Below are 22,543 nucleotides of genomic sequence, written 5' to 3' on the forward strand. Positions count from 1 at the left end.
AGCATTCTCATCCCAGTCCAACAAAGCACCTAAACACATGCTTAACTTTAAGTATATTGTTCATCCCATCTAGTTCCGTGGGATAAGGCATGTTCTTTAAATTCAGTTTAAGTGCTTTGCTGGATCAGGGTCAGAACACTCAGTATTTTGCAAGATCAAGCCCTAATTGCACAAATAGAATGTATTTGCACATACTAACTAGTAATTAACTGTGCAGCTACCTATTTTTGCCCCTGTGGACCTGTTTCACTGGTGCATCCTAGGCATGTATTTTTTTTAAATATAGACCAAAAGCAGAAAAAATATTTTAATATGTTGTGTTGTAAATTTCTGTTGTATCTCTAGCTTTTGTTAACTGGGAATAACATGTCTAATGCTGCCCTAGTACGTTTCAGAGAAAAGCAATACATAACTCAGTGTATTACGGGATCATCAGGGAAGTTTCTCAAAATAAAAGTGTAACTAATTGCTTTCTGGCTTCTTTCATCACTTCAGCTTATGCTCATGTAGCTAAATCTTTTATTATAATTAATATTTTATAATAATGCTGTGCAGGTTGCTGTAGTTTAGAAAGGAACATCTGGACTGTAATGCGACTAATCATTTTATTATGTTCTTAAGCTTGGAATTAACTCAAGATATCAGATTTTTTTTCCCCCTGTCTAGGTGGATGTAATGAAATCAACTGTTTAACAATAATTTTTGTTAAGAAATAATAGGATAAATCCAATCAGATGTTCAAGGTTGCATGTTTTCAATGAGCATCATAGCAAGAAAGAAAATGTGGCTTGTTAAACTCAGTTCTTAGGAGGTAGTGAACTTTCTGATGAACTGTCACTAGTACACCATGATGGAATGTGCAGTAAGCAGGCTGTCTACCAATGAATTATTGATTTTTTTTTGTGTGTGTGCCACTGCTGACTTCTAATTCTGAACACCAGTGGAAAGTCATGGTGGCTCATCAGTTGAAAAAGGATGTATGAAATATACTAATCAATATTTTCTGTAGACTAAATGAGAAAATAGATTTTTTTTCGAAGAAATACAAAAAAGGCAGTGACAATCAGCAGAGTAAAATTGCAGTGAGGAGTTGAGTTAAGTACTTATAAGAAGGTTCCCCCTATTTGTCCCCTCTCTTCCTTTTTTTGGCCCAAGTTGTTAATACTGCAGACAAGATAGGCCTGCAAAAACCTGAATAAGCTATGAAAAAGAAAAAAGGCAATTTGCTTTACGGCCTTACAATGAAGATAAATTCTATGGGTAGCAAAGGTCAGCAAAATAAATATTTTGTTATAAGCAAAGCTACAGCACACCATTCCAAACCTGAACAAGAACAAGTAGTTGTTGTGCAACAAGGGTGGGTAGAATTCACTCATTTGGAAACCTCTTTGCATTCTGTCTTTTGTCAGTTCCACAACAGGTTCTAGAAATATCAAAGATAACTTACATTTGAACTGATGCATTAGTAACAAGAGCAGACAGGCAAACAAAGCTCTGTGTTCAGAATTATTGCTCAAGTTTTATTTTTAAATCCTCATTTAGGTTATGCATTCACATCCACATAAGTCAGTAGAAGTCAAGGGAATCAGATTAGTCCTGTAAATTCTGCACTACTGGAATACACTTATACTGCATAAAGTTAAATCATAAAACTTTGACAGACTATTATTAAGTAATTCCATCTCCCAAAGGGCTTTTGTAGAAAAGCACTTGTTTATAACTACTAGTTGTTCTTCAAAGTTTAAGTTTGTATTCACAACAGCTGCCCTAGTACAACAGCAGACAGCACAGGGTTTTCTGAAAGTAGAGGGCCTTCTACCCTCTTTTGGCACACAAGATGTTTCTCCACACAGAAATACACAGGTTCAAATCATAACCTGTCCCACTCATGGAAATTTGAAATAACTCCACTGAATTAAGAATTTGTAAAGCTCTGTTGGGACTAGGATAGTTTTTGCACTGAGCTAGCCACGTTCAGTACAGCTAATTTCATTAATTTTTATAATTGCAGAGAGAAATTCAATAAATATTCTTTGATACTCTTAAATGTTAATGACCTGATAAGAAGATTGGCAAGTAAATGACATCCCCTGTGTAGACACTAATGGGTTGAGATGTGTATAAACTGACATTTAAAAGTGGGGCAAATTGACAGGTTGGTTTTTTTTTGTTTTTTGTTTTTGTTTTGCTCTATTACGGCACTCTGCAAATCAACACCTGAACTGTGAAAACTTTAGTTTACAATTATTAGTGTTCAAAAATTTGATTTTTTCTTGTTTTGTGCACATTTTCTTCCCTTTGTTGTTTTTGCTCTTTTGGCTTCTTAATAAGCTATTGAAAGCTTGCAGATAAAGTTTAAGTTCTGGAAAATATTTACTTATTTGGCAAAATGTTTTTTCTCCTTTATTTCTAATAAAGCTTGAAATTAGTTTGCTTTTTTTGTTGGTTTTTTTAAACCAAAATAAATAATGATGTCAGCACAGCCCTGGGTATGAGATTTGTTAGGTATTCTATCTACTACAACAGCGCCAGAAAGGGAAGATCCAGAGCATAAATCTTGTGTTGTTTGTTTGGGGCTACAGAAATATTTGCTATTGTGTTTTAAGGGTCTGAGTAGTCCAGTAGCCGCAAATGAAAGGGCTTTCCACTTTCCAATCAACTATATAAAAATATCCGGGGGTATAGTGGTTTATATATCTATTAACTAACACACACACACACACACACACACACACACACACACACACACACACACACTTCTCAAGTACGCCAACTCTGAAAATACCAAATAAGTTTTTCAAAGTCCAATTTTTGGTTTTAGACTGTGGTTTAACTATGCACACACAGGGAGGTGACGTCACATATAAAGACGGTGCTTGTAATGTCACACTGTTGCTGAATTGCATAATAATGACAACTTTAAGCATAATTTGGTTGTCCATAATGGTATTATGGAGGCTATTGTCACATATGAACCCTTCATTTTTGTTTGCTTTCCCATGTTTTTCATGAGTATGCTATAGCATGTGCTTTTTTCTGCACTGCTGCTTGAAAGACTCTTTTATACGTCTATGCTGCTTTTTTGGAGCTGTGCACCATTGCTCTACTTACCTGAAAGAACAAATCTAGTTAGCTACAAGCTGCAAATAGTTAATTAGTTGCCAAAATGATGCCGACTGTGCACCTCAAGCAATTACGTGATCTTATTTGTGTAAATCTCCCTTTAAGGTGTAATCAATTTCTAGGTTTCTAGAGCACGTGGTTTTGGGGAACAAGAGGAAGTGAATGGCACTATGCAAACTCCAGATCTCATTGCCTCAAATATCTTGGTTTGTCACGGTGGTTTCAGACCAGCTTTCAGACCATTAGCGTCTAATATAATTGCTGGGCTATGTCTCATTACCTACAGATTAGGTCTTATCTTGACAACATTATTTTTGAATGTTTTGCTGCCAGTCTTATCAAACATAACTATGGGAAGTGACCATGTCTCTAGTGAATCCTCTTTCCATAAAAACCTACCTCAGCTAGACTAAGTTTGGAAATTGCAAACTGATCTTTGGCTACAACTGCATGTTTAGCCCAGATCTTAGAAAACCAATAGTTTCAGTTCAGCTGCGTGAACAGACACACAGCAATGGCCGGTATCATGGTTTCCAGTTTGAGGCACAGCCATAGTGTTGAGAGTGTCTTTGTTAGAATCTTGAACAATGCACTTCTAGCAATAGATGAGATCATCTTGTTATTGGTGGTGGTAAGATCTTTGAGCCATGATGATCAAACATGGGCAACCTACTGGGCCAAGGCTGGCTGGGAATGATAAGGACCATATTGATGTTGTTCAGCATCCTTCCTTAAAGAGCAGGCCCAGTTGATCATTCTGAACTGTGGCCACATGTGGTATTTCCAAGGTTTTGTTTCAGCACTGGTGCTCTCTAGGATCTATATACTGCCATAGGGGAGAGATTTTTAAAAAGAGTTATAGCCTGGCTCTGTATTATTAAACTGATCTGAAAAGGCTAGCCTGTTATATATCAATTTGTCTTTAAATCACTGGGATCTTTTGTACTTACTGGACTATAATACCAAGAGTCAAAATTAGATCCAATTACATCATATCTTTCCCAAAGATTATGTTAATCCAATCTTTCAATGTTGACCCATCAGTACCAATATAGTGCTATGGAATCCCTTGTGAATGAATGACACTATTGTACATAAAACTAAATTCCATTATATTATATTAAATTATATAGCCTAACTATGTAATCAGTGAATTAATACATTTATATGCAAGGGAAATAGACAATACATATAGCACTGAGATACAGATATTTTACTCAAGACATCTCTATATGTAAAGCTCATACAATAGTTACACAAAGGCTCTGTTATGCTGTAGAGGATTTTTTTTACGGTGTCACGGATTAACTACCTGCAACATTTTGTTTTAAATACTAAGGACATTTTTTAAGATGTAGGGCACAAAAAAAGCATCTATGAAGCACATTTCAAGTTGTAACCCCTGGAACTTAGTTTTCCTAACGGAAACTGCTGATTATCATTAGCTATAGTGGAACTAATGGGTACTACCACAACTACTACTATATATTGTAATTCCTTCAAGAGTCCAGGATGTAATTATTTTAACTTTTAAACTATTACTGCAAGGAAAACTAGCTGAATATTCAGATATAAATCAACCAAATACCCTGGAAAGCAGTGTGTTCTGATTTAGATGTGAACTATCAATTTAGCAAGGTTGGCATATAAAGATGTTTTGATGCTGGAAACAGCATGGGAAGACTTTATTCTTGATTCATTTTCTGTTTGATTTACTGACACAAATTTCTAACTGACACACAGAATCTAAACTTTTGATAGATTGCTATGAGCTTTCATATTCTAAACTCAGCAGGATGTGTGAGAAGTTGGAGATGTCATTATCAATTCAAAGCTCTCATCAGCATGATAACAAGTTAATATAGTATAGTGAAACCATTGTATATAGTGAATTTCTACATATTAGTAAAAAATCATTGCATTAAAAGAGAATATTTGTCATCCCAGACTATATATTAGAAATGTGACAAAAGTATTACTTAGTCTTGTCTTGAGTTCAGCGGACTGGACTAGATGATCTACTTAGGTCCTTCTAGTCTTACATTCTATGATTCTATTCCAGACACACAATGCAAAGAGTGAAGAACTGTGTGTGAATTAAGAGATGTTTAAGACTGATAGCCATTAATTATTATTTATTGAGTGCAACAGTGTGATTGGTACTGTATAGAGAAAGGGAAGACACAGGCCCTGCCTTCAAAGATATTACAGTCCAAGTAGACACATACACAAATATAAAATGGAAAAGATTATTATTTTTGTTTTGGGTGGGAGTGAGGATAGTTTACTTTGTTTCTTATAAACAAAACCAAGGAGTTTGTTGGTGACTAGGGTTGATAAGCCTCATGGAAGTATCTGCTTAAGTAAAGAGAAGACAGAAGTATGGTCACGTGGACAGGAAACAAATTCTAGTTGCAGGAGATGGCCTGGAAGGAAATACAAAGCAAGAGTGGGCAACTGATATGGGGCAGTGGCAGTGTGAAGAAGCATAAAGCAGGAGGGAGGATAAGAGATTGGAATAGAGATGTGTATTGAAGTAGTGTTATTCATTAGTATTAGGGCTGTCAAACAATTTAAAAAATAATTGTAATTAATTATGAGAAAAAAATTAGTCACGATTAATCACAGTTTTAATCACACTGTTAAACAGTAATAAAATACCAAGTTAAATTTATTATAAATATTTTGGATGTTTTTCTATATTTTCAAATCTATTGATTTCAGTTACAACAGGGAATACAAAGTGTACAGTGCTCATTTTCTATTATTTTTATTACAAATATTTGCACTGTAAAAAGATAAACAAAAAGAAACAGTATTTTTCAGTTCGCCTCATATGTATACTGTAGTGCAATCTCTTTATCGTGAAAGTGCAACCTATAAATGTAGGATTTTTTTTTAAACATAATTGCACTCAAAAACAAAACAATGTAAAATTTTTGAGCCTACATGTCAAAGCATGAAGGAGCATATGAATGTTTAGTGTATCCAGCACATAAATACCTTGCAACACTGGCTACAGTAGTGCCATGTGAACACCTGTTCTCACTTTCAGGTGACATTGTAAATAACAAGCAGGCAGCATTATCTCCTGTAAATGTAAACACACTCGTTTGTCTTAGCAATTGGCTGAACAAGAAGTAGGACGGAGTGGACTTGTATAAAGTGAGCACTGTACACTTTGTATTCCGTATTGTAACTGAGATCAATATATTTTAAAATGTAGAAAAACATCCCAAATATTTATAATAAATTTAAATTGGTATTCTATTATTGTTTAAAAGTGCGATTAAAACTGTGATTAATCATGACTTTTTTTTACTCTAGTTAATTTGTTTTGCGTTAATCGCATGCATTAACTGAGATTAATTGACAGCCCTAATTAGTATTTCATTTATTCAGCTATTTGAATGACAGTTAGCTGTTCCTAACAGTGAACAGTATCTCCAGGGATCAGAATTTAAAGGAGTGTCAGTTGAGATTGGGCAAGGAAGTTGTGACAGTAGGAAACAGGCTTAAATTAAATTCTGCAATATGCATCATAAATGGAATTGCTGTTTGCTTCAGAGCTGCCCCCAAACTATTAAAAGATGATTTTACACCCATTACACTGAAGCAATTGGAAACTATGTTTCTTTCTGTTCTCTTCTCTCCTGCAGCTCCCCCTCAGCACTGACCCACTTCAGTCTGGTTACTTTACATTCCTTTTGTTTCCTTCAATCATTCATCACTCTGCATCTTCTTTTATGGTGCTCTGCTTGCTCCTTCCCTCCTATGAGATCTGCAGCTTTGCCCACCTTCACTTCCGACCACTGTCAGCTAATATTCTACCATTAACCTATGCTTGAGCAAGCTCTACTGCCACTCCAGAGCTAACAATTAAAAATAAGGACTAGAAAACAACAAATAGCCAGACTAGAACAACTTCAATGTCTGCGAGTGCAAATGTGCAGGCTGATCAAAAATTCCAATTACAAAACCCTCCCCATGTGCTCCAAGTGGAGATGGTGAATAATTCTGTCAGAATTAGTCAGAAGAGAACAAATTTTACTTTACTGTAGCCTTACAAAGGTGAATTGGGTCCTGAGTACATTGCAACCACCAGACACTTAAATTCCACACTGCCTTCTCTAACTTTGGCCCCATTCCCTAAGTAACTTGTCCTGCTGCAATTAGGGTCTGTTGACCTACATTTTAGTCGTTCTTGTAAAGGAGGCACAAAACACTGTGTTTCAGTGCCCTGAAACAACCCAAATTTACCAGTTGTAATGTTCTATCACCAAGAAATCATTTTACAATAGTTTTGTTATCTACAAGGTAAGATCCAACAGTATCTTCTCAGAGCTGAACTCAGAAATGAGTTCCAGCAATGCCTGATGAGATCATCATAACAGTAAGTTTAAATACATTGTTATGTGATATGGAGAATATATTTTATACCACTGTAGTCTTACACATTTCAGTTAGAATTTAAACAGTAGCACAACTGGTGGCAAACCACCTGTAAATTACACATTTCCCTGCCCTCACACAAAGACACATTTCCACCACTTTTTTAATGAATTTAGTAATAATAATTGCAGCCATGCAATTTAAATCATTGAAAGCCTCATGTTTTAAAGCACTATCTAATTGCCAACCAGGAGCTGGGAACTTGGGAAAGAATTTCTACTGAATCTAGGCAAAACTGTTTAGACCAATAGTTTATTCATTGAATAATGGCGTTTTGGTGGAACTGAAATAATTAATAAATTTGACATGAATTCACTTAATTGTTTTGGCTAAAAAATATTTTTGGGATTTATAAGCCATTCACTGAACAGCTAAAGGGAGAGAAAGAGAAAGTGCAAGTGCTGATGTCATGGCTGCCTCCTGTATATCCTTTAGCTCAGTGGTCAAGGCACTAACCTGGGATGTGGAGACCTAAGCTCAATTCCCCCCTCTGCCTGAGGAGAAGGGGTTTGAATTTGGGGCTCCTACATTGCAGGAGAATAGCCCAACCCACTGGGTTATGGCGTATTCTGGGACAGCTCTCTCTGTCTCTGCTGTTGAAGCTGTGTCACTTTGTATAATTAGTCATTGGAATAGGGAGTTGAATTGGCTCTTCCACCTCCTAGTGAATGCCCTAACCACCAGACTATAGGTTCATTCTCACTCTTTCTCTGGCCCAACGACTATCCATTGTCATTATCCGTGACTGTGAATGACAATGAAACATCATTGGGCCAGGAAAAGAAAGTGAGAATGACTATAGACTGGAGATTAGAGTATTCAGTTGGGAGGAGGAAAACCCAAGTTCAAGTCTTGTTCTAATGCTTATTTAATTATTTGTATGAACTGGAACAGCGGCAGCAGGAGAGATTGAGACACCTGACACCAGCATATCATATAACTGAGTGGTAAGATGTAAATTTAAATTCCTTCTCTCCATCAGGCAGAGGGGGAAATTGCACCCAGGTCTCTCATACCCTAGGTGACACTGTAAGGGAGCTACTGCTGGTTGCCCCTGTCTTCCCCTATTTCATGAATCTAGCCTTTTAAAAAGGGCTGCAACTGATTTTTTTTTTTTTTTTGGCTGAAATTTTCCACCATTTTCAGATTTGGTTTGGAGTGAACTGATTTTTTTTTTCCCCAGAACAGTCCAGCTCTAACTCTTACTGCATCCCTACCTCAGAAATAAACCCTTGTCTAATATGACTTGATTATCACAAGATGGATGTTTGCCTTCCTGAGAAGCAACTAGGATAGGCCACTGCTGGAGGTAGGACACATGAATCAATGAAATAATGTCCTTGATCCTGAATGGCAACTCTAGTAGCTCATGAGAAAACTTAAATATTTAAACAATAGTATTTTCTTAACAGTCTATAGACTTTTACTCTGAATCATGAAATGGTTATATCTATTTATATCTTTGTCACTCTCTCTATATATACACACACACATTGCAGACAGCACATTATCTTAGATCATGGACCATTTAATTTTCTATTTTTACATTCACCAGTGACATTTTTCATTTATTTAATGACCATTCATTTAATGCCAATTTTCTGACATTAACATAATTCATTTTATCACCATCTCTTATAGCTGAGCATGTGTATGTATGTGTGTGTGTGTACACACAAAGGTATAGAGATAGATAAAATGAATTTATGTTATTTACAAATAAAGGTATGCATGATCAAATGAATTATGTGGCCATCAAAAATTGGCATTAAATGAAAAATATCACTGGAGAACATAGAAATTGAAAATTAAATTTTACAGTAACTATGTGGTTCTTACAACATTTCTCTGGCTAGTCTCAGTCTCTTAAAAGTTACACAGGTAACAACTCTCTCTCAGAAACAAGGTCATTTATTTTTAACCCTAGTATAATAAAATCTGTACATAACAATACTATTTTTATAGGGCATTTTCAAATTACAGTACAGAACCTTATCAAGCAGTGTAATAATTGTTGTTTATGTTTAAACATTGTTACTTACATGCAAACTGAAGGGTGGCCTCTCTGCTCAAAATACTTCCAAACATGTTGGTGGTTAAACATTGATATTGCCCAGAATCCTTTGCTTCATTGGGATTGTTGATGATAAAACTTCCTTCTATCAAACTGTAACGGTAATCACTTTTGACATCAATTTCAGTTCCATTCCGTAGCCATCTTGGAGAAAATGGGAGAAACTAGTTCAGCAATTGTCTGGAAAAGGCCACGTCTGAAACCATGTTAAAGATGTAAATGAGTCAAGATGATTATTATAGGCGGCACTTACAGCAATGCCTTTGTTAAGGTCACCAGACACTTCCCATTATAAGATCCTGTTTTCAGTTGTAACTTTGCCAACCTTTAACTGTTTGAGCTGAAGTTTTCCATGGAGGGTGTCTGCCTCAGGTTGCACTTTTCTGGAAACTTTCAGCTAAAACCGTTTTGGCATTTCTGAGAACCAGGGTAGGGAAAAATATGTTATTCTGACAGCATGAAAAAATACAAGCTATATTCTTCCTTAAGAAGTTCTAGTGCCCTAATACTTTGGAGCAGGCATTTGACATTTGACAGGGAATTGACCATTATGTCACGGATCTGCCCACTGCTGTCCTCATGAAAATCTGCCAAAATTTGGCCAAGTTATAAGCCTTTGAAAAATGTCACAGTTAGCATAAGGTGAGTACAGACTTCTTTCATTTTAGCAGCTAAATTCCATAAAGATTCTATCCATACTAGGCAAACTCCAGCTTTCCAAATAAGAAAATAAGAATAGCCATTTTAGGTCAGCTCAATGGTCCATCTAGCCCATATCCTGTCTGCCAACAGTGGCCAGTGCCAGATGCTTCAGAGGGAATGAACAGAAAATGGTCATTTATTGAGTGATTGATCCCCGGTCATCCAATCTCATCTTCTGGCACTCAGAGGTTTAGGTACACCTGGAGCATTGGGTTGTGTCCCTGACCATATTGACTAATAGACATTAATGGACCTATCCTCCTTGAACTTCTCTAATTCTTTTTTGAACCCAGTTATACTTTTGGCCTTTACAACATCTCCTGGCAATGAGTTCCACAGCTGACGGTACATTGTGTGAAGAAGTTATTCCTTATATTTGTTTTAAACCTGCTGCTTTTTAACTTCACTGGGTGGCATTTGGTTCTTGTGTTATGTAAAAGGATAAACAACACTTCCTTATTCACTTTCTCCAAACAATTCATGATTTTATCTCTCTCTCTCTCTCTCTCTCTCTCTCTCTCTCAGTGGTTTTTAACCTTTTTTCATTTGCAGACCCTTAAAAAATTTCAAATGGAGATGCGGACCACTTTGGAAATCTTAGACATAGTCTGCAGACCCCTAGGGGGTCCACAGACCACAGGTTGAAAACCACTGCTCTATATTATCCCCCCTTAATCGTCTCTTTAATAAGCTGAGCAGTTCTAGTATTTTACTTTATCACCAAAAAAATAATGGCTAAGGTGTGGGAACCTCCCTCACAACCTCTGTAGTGAAGATCAATACAGAGAAGTCATTTAATTTCTCTGCAATTACATTGTTTTTCTTGAATTTTCCTTTAGCACCTGAATTGTCCAGTTTTTAAAAGATGTCTTTTTGTCTCCAACAGCCACTTTTACTCTCTTGTTTAGCAATAGTAACGTTTTTGGTTCTCTTGTTGTTTTGTTTATTTGGGGTATACATATAGTTTGATCCTCTATTATGATGTCTTTAAAAATGTCCATGCAGGTTGCAGGCATTTCACTCATGTGATTGTTCTTTTTAATTTCCTCATTTTTATGTTGTTCCCCTTTTTTAAGTTAAATGCTACTATGGTTGGTTTCTTTGGTATTTTCCCACCTCCAAGGATGATAAATTTAATTACATTATGGTCACTATCACCAAGCAGTTCAGCTATATTCACTTCTTGGACCAGATCCTATTCTCCACTTAGGACTAAATCAAGAATTGCCTCTCCTCATTGGGTTTCAGAACTAGCTGCTCCAAGAAGTATTCATTAATGTTGTCTAGAAATTTTGTCTCTGCATCCCATTCTGAGGTGTCATGTTCCCAGTCAATACGGGGATAGTTGAAATCCCTCATTATTATTGGGTTTTCTCTTATTGCAGTCTCTCTATTCTCCCTAAGCATTTCACCATTACCACCTCGGGCAGGCAGTCAGTAGTATATTCCTACTGCTATATTCTTATTGTTCAAACATGGAATTTCTATCCATAGAAATTCTCTGGTATTGTTTGATTCATTTAAGACTTTTACTTTATTTGACTTTGCTTTCTTTCACATATAATGTCATTTACCCACCAGTCCAACCTATTCTATCATTCAGATATATTTTGTACTCTGGTATGGACAATATCCCTTTGATTATCATCGTTCCACCAAGTTTCTGTAATATCTATTATATCAATATCCACATTTAATAGCAGGCACCCAAGTTTACCCATCTTACTATTAAAACTTCTTTTCTATACAAGGTCTTATAAAATGTGTCAATATTTAATTGTCTGTCTTCATGTGATGTAACTTAATGGTTCATTTTTCCGTTTGACTGTTTCTCTTTAGTTCCTAACTGTGCTTTATCAACTTCTATCTTCCCCTCTTTAATAAGACAGAGAGAGTATCCCCTTTAATAAATCTTCCCCTAAGGGATGTCTCCTGTCAAAACTGTGTGTTCCTCCACATCTGTCAGCTTTCCCACAGCCCTTAGTTTTAAAACTCCTCTATGATCTTTTTTTAGGTTTATATGCCAGAAATCTTGTTCTGTTTTGGTTTAGGTGGAGCCCATCCTTCCTGTATAGATTCCTCCTTCCCTAAAATGTTTCCCAGTTCCTAATAAACCTAAATCCCTCCTCTGAACACCATTGTCTCTTCCACACATTGAAACCCTGCAGTTCTGCACATGGAACTAGGAGCATTTCAGAGAATACTACCTCTTAAGTAACAGCCTAAATTTGGCCTCCAGGACCTCTCTCCTACCTTTCCCTATCTCACTGGTACCTAGATGTACCATGACCACTGGCTTCTTCCCAGCACTGCACATAATGCTGCCTAGATGTCTCAAGAGGCCAACAACCTTTGCACCCAGAAGGCCATTCACCATATGGTTCTCCTCATCATCACAAATCCAACTACCTATATTTTAATAATCAAAACATTCATTACTGTTACCTATCTCTTACTAATAGCTGGGATTCCCTTCCCTGGAGAGATATCTTCAGTTCGAAAGGATACCACATCATCATCTTGAAGGAAGGTTCCAAATATGGGATCATTTCCCTCTGCTCCAGCTTGATGCTCTCCTTCCCCAAGACTTTCAATCTCTTCAACAGCACAGGGGCTGTTTGACTGAGGGTGGGACCAGTCTACTAGGTCACAGAAAGTCTCATCTATGTACCACTCTGTCTCTCTTAGCTCCTCCAGTTCAGCCACTCAGGTCTCAACAGCCCATACCCTGAAGGTCATGAGTGGCTTGCACCTAATGCACACGTTACCTGCCCACAAGGCTGGTAATCATACATGCTGAATGCTTCTGGACTTCTGCCTGCATTATTTTTACTCGTGCAGGGTGTGGTTTTTTTTTTATTTGGGAGGGGGGTGATTATTTGGTTTGGAGAATGTTGATCAGGTGTATCAGGCTCTCATGCTACTCCCATTGGCAGCTGTTGACTGCTGCAGGTACTGAAACTGAAAGCAGGAAGTCTGTCTCCCCTGTACTTTCAATGACTCAACCCGATGGGCCCAGGAGCCATCGAGGAGGAAGCAGCCTGATTCAAATGCAGAGGGCACAAGAGCTGGATTTGTGGGAGAAGGAACAATGGGAATTAACTGTGGGTTGTGGGGCGAGAGAGAGACTGGAATTGGCTGGGCAAAGAGACTAGGATTCAGAGACTGAGACTAATACTTTGGGAAGCTAGTAGGTGGACATAAAGCTGAGATTAGATGGGAAGCCTGGAACTGGCTGGGTGAGGAGACTGGAACTGAGAACCATTGGGGTGGGCAGAAAGGGAGGCAGATCTGATGAGGTACCAGGGTGTGTGCAGGGAACTGGAACTAGCTGGGCAAAGAAAGTAGGACAAGGATCTGAGGGTGGGGGGACACTGAGTTTACGTGACGCATCCTGGAAGAGACATTGGGACTGGGAGCCAGTGGAGACAGAAAACATCAGTTGGCGTGGGGGTGACTGTACACAAGTGAATGGAGGGAGAGGGAAACACAAATCAGCTGAGGAGGCAGGAGCGGTGGGTAACAGTCTGGCCAAGGAGACTTTGGGGAGGGACTGGAATGGCTGGGCAAAGAGAACAGGACATGGAGCTGGGGGAGACTGGGACTGGGAGTCTGGATGGAGGACAATAGGATTTACCAGAAAAAGAGACGGGGATGAGACAGTTGAGGAGTGGAGACTGGGATCAGCGACACAAGGGGAATGGTACTGGAATGAAGAACCAAGTGTGGGGAACAGACACAGAGGGAATGGGACGGAAAGGGCCAGGCTTGGGGCAAGAGGCAGAAGAGTCTGTGAACAGAAGAAACATTCCCCTTCAGAGCCTGGAACCCAAGATTCCATTCTTTTGCTGTCAGCAAATAACTATGAAACTGTGATCAGTGACCTCTTGGGTGCCAAAGGCAGAAGCACAAGGGTTGCTTAGGATTTTGTAGGGATCTGCTGGTCTGATATATGCATAATAGTTAACTAGAGGGTGACATGTAAGTCTCTATCAAGAACCAGTAGCCTGTTGATCATCATAATAATTGCAAAATGTATGTATGCATAATATTGAAGGAGTTATGTGTCTACACTGAAAATTATGTTCTTAAGGTCTTGGAGGTCAAGGCAGGTCACCAGAAGGTGACTTGCCTTGGAAACGTTCCTTTCAGACAGGAAGTAACAGAATCTTCTCTCTCTGGCTGGCTATTTGGGTGTTGTGTGCCATATGCTTCACAGTGCATGCTTATTTGCATACGAAGCCAGTGATGAAATGAGATTGTGAATTCTACAGGAAAGGAAATCTACAAACTGAAATAAACAGCAGTGGGTGTTCTGTTTACAAATAAAGACAAGGGCTGGGACTGGCATATCTTGGTAGGGCAAAGAAACACTGAATTCTCCACCTGGTTGGCAAGCTGACAGTATACTTGTCTTATGAAAGGAAGATCACAGCCAAGCTTGGTTGTAAAGTGCTGCAAGGATTTGGGGTAATTTTCTACAAGACATGAGAGTATCTTGGTAATTAAGTCTAGACTCTACGATGTGTGCAGATTTTGCTTTATATGTAACCATTTGTTTCCAATATAGCCATTTGTTTCCAATACTTCTACTTGCATTTTTGAATTTTTTGAATATTCTGAATCTCTATCATTTGCTAAATTCTGTTCTTCCCCTGGATGCTGTTGTATGGCCCAACTCCCCTTACGCTGTTGCTTGTTATTTTACAAACAAGTAGCAGAATCAGGAGATAGAGGGAGTCAAATTGTGTAGGCAGACTGCAGCCAGGCCTTGTAGTCAGAGGACCATTCTGCAAGAAGCAATTGTCTAGAAAGTGTGTTGAGGAGGTTACGAGCCATCCCTGAAGAGCTGAAGAAGGGGTAAAGCTTAAGGCTTCTCTAATTATCCTGAGCTCCTCATGTGAAGATATTAGAGTGGCTGCCCTGAGCAGGGAAGGTTTGGATGCAGGGTCTCCATCAAAACTCTATTCACAGAATTTAGGGGAAGGGCCAGAAGAACTGAATGGGGGCAGAACAACTAGCCCCTTCTCCCTGTAGCACTAATTCCAGATGCCATATGTCTGGGTGTGAATTTTTTAACTTTCCTGGTGATCACATACAATATTCCATTACTTGAATGCAAAATGTCAGCTGTTTAATAGTGCACAGCACCACTATATTACACGTCAAAATAAGAAATGAAGAAGAATACTATATGCCATTGAAAATGCACAGGGAATGCATATTAGGAAGAATGTAGCTATGTAACTGGAATTAGGCCAAGACATTGGGGATACCACAGTGAAATGGGTTCTTTAATATATAAAAATACCAAGTTCATGATTGTTAGATCTGATAAAACACATGACAATAAAGGCTCTTATGTTCTCCACTCTCCTCTGCAGTGTGCAGGGAAGAAAATCCATGGGAAATCACACTGGGACCCTGTGAAAAATAGCAGGTAAATATGTGCTGCCCCTTCCTTCAAGGTCATTTGTGCTGTGCATAAAAAGCGTGAGGAATCTGGTGTGGGAGAGAGAGGAGATGCCCTATGCAGTATGCTGCTTCCACCCCCAAGTTATTCCTGCCTGAGGAACCATTAACTCTCATTACATTCACAATATGGCACAACACACAGGGAGCAAATAGCTGCACACCTAGTCCTACTGTGCTTCCACAGAAATAGAGGCAAAAGCCTACCCATTTACTCAGTGTAGAAAGGATGATGTAAAGGATTGGGCACTAGACTAGCTCAGAATATTTGGGTTCAGTTCCTGGAGCAGCCACAGACTTCCTGTGTGACCTTGGGCACATCATTTAATCTACCTTGCACCTCAATTCCTCAGCTGTAAAATGGGATAGCATTGCCTAATCTCACAAGGGCACTGTGAGGACAACATCCATTAATGATTTTGAGCTGTTCAGGTATTAAAATGATGAGGGTCAGATAATTATCTAGAGTCCCCTCCACATGGATGGACACATTTAGGCGGCGTGGGGCTATAATTCCTGCAATTACTCTTTTCCACTTATGCTCCTTGCCTCCTCAGAGTCCCCACTGGTCCCATAGCCCAGCGAACAGGGAGGCTGTGCATGAACTGCTGAGTCTTTCCATTACTTGTTCCCCTCCACCTGCTGTTGTTCAGGAGGGGAGCACACTGGCCAAACATTTGGAAAACTACAAAAAATTCTGAATGGACTCACCTATAAATAGGAGCAGGGTTTCCTCGTGCTTGACAATTCAGAGACACTTTCTTCTCATCAGAATCAGAAGGAAAAATCACATCATCAGGCTCTTGTACAAACACTGGCCCATAATCAACACTTTCTGCAGAAACACAAGGGGCCCTAGTTTCAGAACTCTTAGTAAATGTTACTTTATCTGAGCTCTTATATACTCAGTTTATAATATCACTTTGCATTCTATGTTCTTTCCAGAGACTATACATCACATGCATCCAGATATCATTTCCTTACAGACTTACTAAATTAGTTTGCAAGTATGAATAATTTAAAGCATGGGGAAAGGTCATGTAATATTGCCTGCTGTGCAGCAGCAGATATTGGGGCCTCATAGGCTGGTTTTCTATTGGATTAGAAATCAGTGACAGACTCTGGGCATTTTCTTGGTGTAACTTGCTCTATTTACACTCTATTCACCTATACACAGTTATATATACACATCTATATACAGTTCCCAGAAAAGAGTTCTTCCCCAGGAATTGATTCTAGTTAGAAATTAAGATATAGAGCAAACTCTCCTGCTGCTTCCAACAGCTCCCCTAAAAGATATTGTGGCACAAAATAACCACCACCACATCCTTTTATTTCAGGACTGTAAAGTACTCTCACAATAAGGAAAAGAACTTCTAAAACTATTTGTAACAGTAACAGCTGGTGAATCCTGCCAGACCTGTATGTATATGGAAATCTAAAATTTACATTCCCTCCCACGTCACCTCTGAATTTGACATCTTTCTCTCTATTAATAGAGGGAAAGAGAGAAATATTAATATATAAGTATTAGCATTACTAAACTGAGGGAGACTGGTCTGCCTTGAATCTATGGGCCAAATGTAGAGGTGGTGGGCAGAAGGAGTGTAAATTTTAAATTAGTAAGTACATGAGTGTATAATGTGTCTGATTATATAAGTAGAATACTCACAGGACAGTACAAGTAAAATATAGTGTAATTTATACCAATTTAGATTCCCCCCCAATTCTCTTAGACTCACCTCTGAATTTGGCCCAGTGCCTGCAATTTAATTTGCAATTACTGATCTAAGGATCTGAGAGGCAAATATTCATATTTTCCCATTACACACAATGAAACATACAGAAGCAGGGTTTCAGCTACCACAGTTTTACAGTTTGAAATGGTTACATAATAAAACTCCTCCAAGGTTTGTCCAAAATCATCTGTGGATCTTGGGGACAGCATTTTGCATTAGGTTGTTTAAGGCAACTTAATATGTTTGTAGAAACACATGTTGGCAGTTGGCTCCCTATTCTCCTCCTCTCAGGGCAAGCTGCCAAACTAGAAATAAGCTACCCCAGGACAAGACTTCTACATGCACCTGAGAAAACACCACACTTAGGCATTTTTGTTTGTTATTGACAGAAAAATGTGCCTTATTTGGACACTTTTTGGAACCCCACCCCTTTTTGACCACAGAGTCCCCTTTTGGAGAACTGAACTAAGTGAATTAAGGCACACAGAGCTGCACTTGTGCACCAATTTGGGCTGGTCCATAATTCCACTGAACACTGATTACGTAATTAAACTCACAACTGAAGCTGGTTTTAAAACAGGTGAAGACTTATACAAAAAAGTTGAAGATATTTTTTTCTGTTCTTCTGTAATGAACATTTGTCAGATCTTCTGACCTACGTAAACAAGTGAATTTAAAACCATACAATTTTGCCTTCACCATTACAGAACTTTCAGCATTTTAGAGTAAATATTACAGAGAACCATATATATGTGACAGAGGATTCTGGTGACAAATACACAAGACCAAACAGACCAGAAAAAAAAAAAAAAGAACAATGACTTCCTTACAGAATCAAGAAATAAAATATTGATGTGCTTGTTACCAGTCTCTTGCTTAACACTGATGTATGATGGCAAGTTTTAAAAACAAATATCTAAATGTAAGAAGAGTGACAGATCCATGCATAGTTCAATAAAGAACTTATACTTCAAAAGTAGTGACCCAAAGTGATCCTGAGTCTATAACATTAACATTCACCAATTGTTACTTCAAACACCTCCTATCCTACATACAGGGAAAACAGTGGGTAATCTCAGATAATATTGAGACGATGTTGACTAATTATGACTTTTGATGGGGGGAAAAAACCCTCTAATTCTAATCTAGTGGTACTACCCTTTAAAAATTCCATATTGCATCCAATGTGGCATTGTCCTTCATTGTAAATCCATTAATGATGTAGGATTACTTTAATGGGTCATGGGTACACAACCTGAGAGTCATGACTTTCTATATTTCTAAATAGGAGGGTTATGCAGATAGATAGTAGAAGGATTCAGGGGGCAGGAGTCCTAATATACCAAAAAGGGGGTTTAGGGTATGAAAAAAAGATGAAAACCAAGGGAATTGTTCATTGATCGACAGTTCTGTCAGACAAATGTTCATGTTGTATCATTGATTCTCTCCAGAAATTGCAGTCTATTAAGATCTGTCTCTCTCTTTGTTTATTCACTTCTTTCCACATTAGGGAAAGGACAAACAAAAGCTAGTTATTCTTTCAATCTTTTTTAAAATAAAGATGTGTTTACATATGTTGAAATTAATCAAATGCTTATTATATTATATTGCGACTTTAATGTGGAAAATCTAAAAAGTAAAAGATAATACTTCAGGCACTTGTATTTCTGCTAAACCAGATTAAAACTAGCTTTACAACATGTGAAGCGAACAAGCCAGAGGAGGTGCAAATGACAATCCCCCAATTTCCAACTCTTTCAGTTTTTCCTCCTCTATGCTTGCATTACCATAGTATCTTGATACCATTACCTGTGTCAACCCACTGCTGCGTAACAATTTAAGGGACTTGTTGATCCTGCAAATAGTTTCTTCAGCATGTTTGTTTTAAGGCCATATATAGACACATGGCTTCAATGGGATTTATGTACCAGAGGTTTCCAGATCAGGCCATGATTCTGTGTTTTCTTCAGTAAATCATAAGCTACTGTCATGTCATTTACATTATACAAGTTATACATTATACAAGTTATTTCACATCCTATACTAATGGTCTAAGTTAGCACCAGCTCTGTCTCACAGTCAAAGGATTCAATTGGTAATGCAGCCTTTAAGCAAGCTAAAAATACTAATAAAAATGACCTTTAGTTGTTTCTTGCAATTAAGCTGCATGCATCTTAAACTAATAGGAAAAAGAGGCAGAACTGGTGAAGGTAGAGCACTAGAATAAGAAACTGATGAAGCTAGAGTTTAGCAAAAATGAAGGATTTTTTACAAAAATCAAGCCCTGGTTTCAAGTCTAGGTGCTATCTTATCCCAATTTCCAGACATTTGGTGGTATGGTAGAGTGCGTGTTGAAGTGTATTTGCAAAAACTTGGTATAGTGGGAAGAAAAGAAAAAATTTAGCATCTACTATAGACCAATATGTCACCAATACTACATCTATTCTGAGCTTACTTCTATTGCTATTCTGTCTGCAACAGTAACTGTTTGTCTTTCATTCCGCTGTTATCAAACTGACAATCTTTTGGAAGGGCTTGGGTTTTGCTGGTTGTAACAAACTCCAAGTCCTGTTCCCAAAAGTTGAGGACCCTCTGCCAAAAATTCCCTGCTGTAACACTGAGGATTTTATTGATGTCGGGAGTAAAAGTTAAAAGTAATATGGAAGGTTCAATAAATTCAGGTCACGTTCCCGAGTGACGGTAATGGTGAGGTGCAGTCAGTTGCTTTTCTGCATTCTGAGTCGAGTGTGGAGCAGCATCAATTTGAAGGCTCAAGAAAAGAGATAGAATGGGAAATGTTCCCCACTTTGGAGCTATAGTAACTGAACTATTTTTAATCAGACTATCAGGACTAATACAAAATAATTGGACAGAAGGGGACTCTTATGATGAGCCTAAAAGTGCCCAAGTGAAACCTTAGATAAGACCCTATGCAAATTATGCTTTACTCAAACAAAAATTAACCAGACAGACTAGATAACCTAATGATCCCTTTGGGGCCTTAATAAACTCTATGAATTGAAGAAAGACTAGAATTTGGAACCTTGAAAACTTTCACATTCTCCCCTCAACCCATTCCCCCCGTTTTTAAGTACAGCAATTATTGGATTAAGCAGAGAAATCTCAAGGTTTCCATTCAGAAGGGAATAATTTGTGACACACCACCTTCTAACCTACAAACTCCGGATTATTTTTGGAACTAAAATTTTATCGACTAGTGCCTTTTTAAAAAAATGAGTTAAAATTGCTTGCCAGTGGAAGGATTTTAGAATGACTTTATGTAAGGCAAACTGTCTTTCTTTGATTAGTGGTTAAGGAATTCTTTTTTTTTAGAAAAAATATAACCTAGTTTTCACTTATTTTAAAACATTATAGCAAAAATTCTTTAATAAGTATTTTTCACAGGCTATGTGTAACTTGTTACAATGCTCTTGTTTAGAGTCTTACAAAATATTAATGTATTCATACCTATTATTTTGATGGAAGGGCAACAAAACTGGAAGATGGAGTAAGATGATTTTATTAAACTATTTAAGGAACTGACATTGCAAAGATTTGCATTAATCCTTAGTTTTAGGAACTTTAATGAAATTAATGGGATTACTTACAATGCATAAAGTTAAGCATGTGTTTAAGCTTTGCAGGAAAATCAACTAAATTTTTAGGTTCAAACTTTTAACAGGTTTGCATTTCTCTTGTGACTGTTGACCAATTTCTGATATTTCAGTATAAACTTTTATTAATAAAAATATTAATGTATCTGATTTCCAGTGTATGCAACAATCTGATGGATAGGAAGTTAAGAAACTATAGTTGCAGCTCAAAATTTTAAAAGGTCTGGTTCAGTGGGTGAAATTAATTTTCCACAACCAAATAAATGGGCTTAGAAATTTTCTGAAAATTCCTTAAGTGTTACAAAATTTCACTGATGCCTTTGGAAAAAAACAAAACAAAACAAAACAAAAACTAGATGTGACTTGGTTAATCCAAGTTTTTGTAAAATCTCAATGATTCCGAACCCATTATACTCTTGCTAGTGCCACTGAGCAGAGAGAGAGGTATTATTAAGACATACATCTCAATTAATCTCAGTTGTCAGAATGGCACACATGATTAGAGGCAGGCTCTCAAATCTGTTCACACAAGTTGCCACCTTTTATGACTTTTTTTCACCAGTGACATGATTTTGGTGGGGGCTGAAGCCAGTCTCCTGATAACTTGAGAAGCTTTAGGACTGTAGAGAATTTGTGCCCTCTGATTGGATGCCTGCTATGTTCGCCCACCTCCTGGGGAAGAATAACCAATCAGAGCTGTTGGAGGCAGAACTCTCACCTCCTCCCAATAGCAAATCAAAGTCATTCTCATAGAAGGGAACTAAAAAGTCCACAGGGCAGGACCTCTGCTCAGCTCCTCTTCCCTCTCTTCCTCTGGGCAAATGGGATCAGAATGGCACTTCTGCTCCTCATCCCTCCATGCAACACCATCCTGGAAAGTGATGAAGAGCCCCCTGGAGCTGTAGCATCCTCCCCACCCACAGTCTGGAAAATGGAAAGTTGGCTGTTGTAATAATTAGGTCTACAAATTTACCCTAATTGTAACCTCAACTGCGAGAAGTGAAATTTGTAAGATGTCACAATAACCAATAAACTAAATGACACAAAGTTAACAAAGTACACATTAAATGGACTCAAAACTGGCTAACTGATAGGTCTCAAAATGAAACTAAAAATGGGGAATCGTCACCCAGCAGGTGTATTTCCAGGGAGGTCCTGCAGGGATTGTTTCTTGGCCCTGAACAGTTTAACATTTTTATCAATGACCCAAAAGAAAACAAAATCTCTGATAAAGTTTGCAGGAATGGTAAATAATGGAGAGGACAGGTCACTGATTCAGAGTGATCTAGATCACTCAGTAAACTGAGCACAAGCAAACAATGTGTTTTAATATAGCTACATGTAAATGTATACATCTAGAAAAAATA

The 22,543-nt window shown here is 37.9% G+C and overlaps 1 protein-coding gene across 5 annotated transcripts in view; it reads right to left on the minus strand.

Moving 5' to 3' along the window:
• The window catches only part of CNTN5 (contactin 5), a 645,973-nt gene that overhangs the window by 315,903 nt on the left and 307,527 nt on the right, over nt 1–22,543 (minus strand). For all 5 annotated transcript variants that reach the window (XM_067567931.1, XM_067567926.1, XM_067567939.1 and 2 more), the window contains 2 exons: nt 16,535–16,658; nt 9,618–9,793 (listed from right to left, as the gene is read on the minus strand). In XM_067567931.1, coding sequence (XP_067424032.1) covers nt 9,618–9,793; nt 16,535–16,658 — 300 coding nt within the window. The remainder of the gene's footprint in view (nt 1–9,617; nt 9,794–16,534; nt 16,659–22,543) is intronic.

The sequence above is a fragment of the Emydura macquarii genome, unplaced genomic scaffold (assembly GCF_026122565.2).
Source record: "Emydura macquarii macquarii isolate MOO-44397 ecotype Brisbane River unplaced genomic scaffold, CSIRO-AGI_Emac_v2 contig_318, whole genome shotgun sequence".
Lineage (NCBI taxonomy): Eukaryota > Metazoa > Chordata > Testudines > Chelidae > Emydura > Emydura macquarii.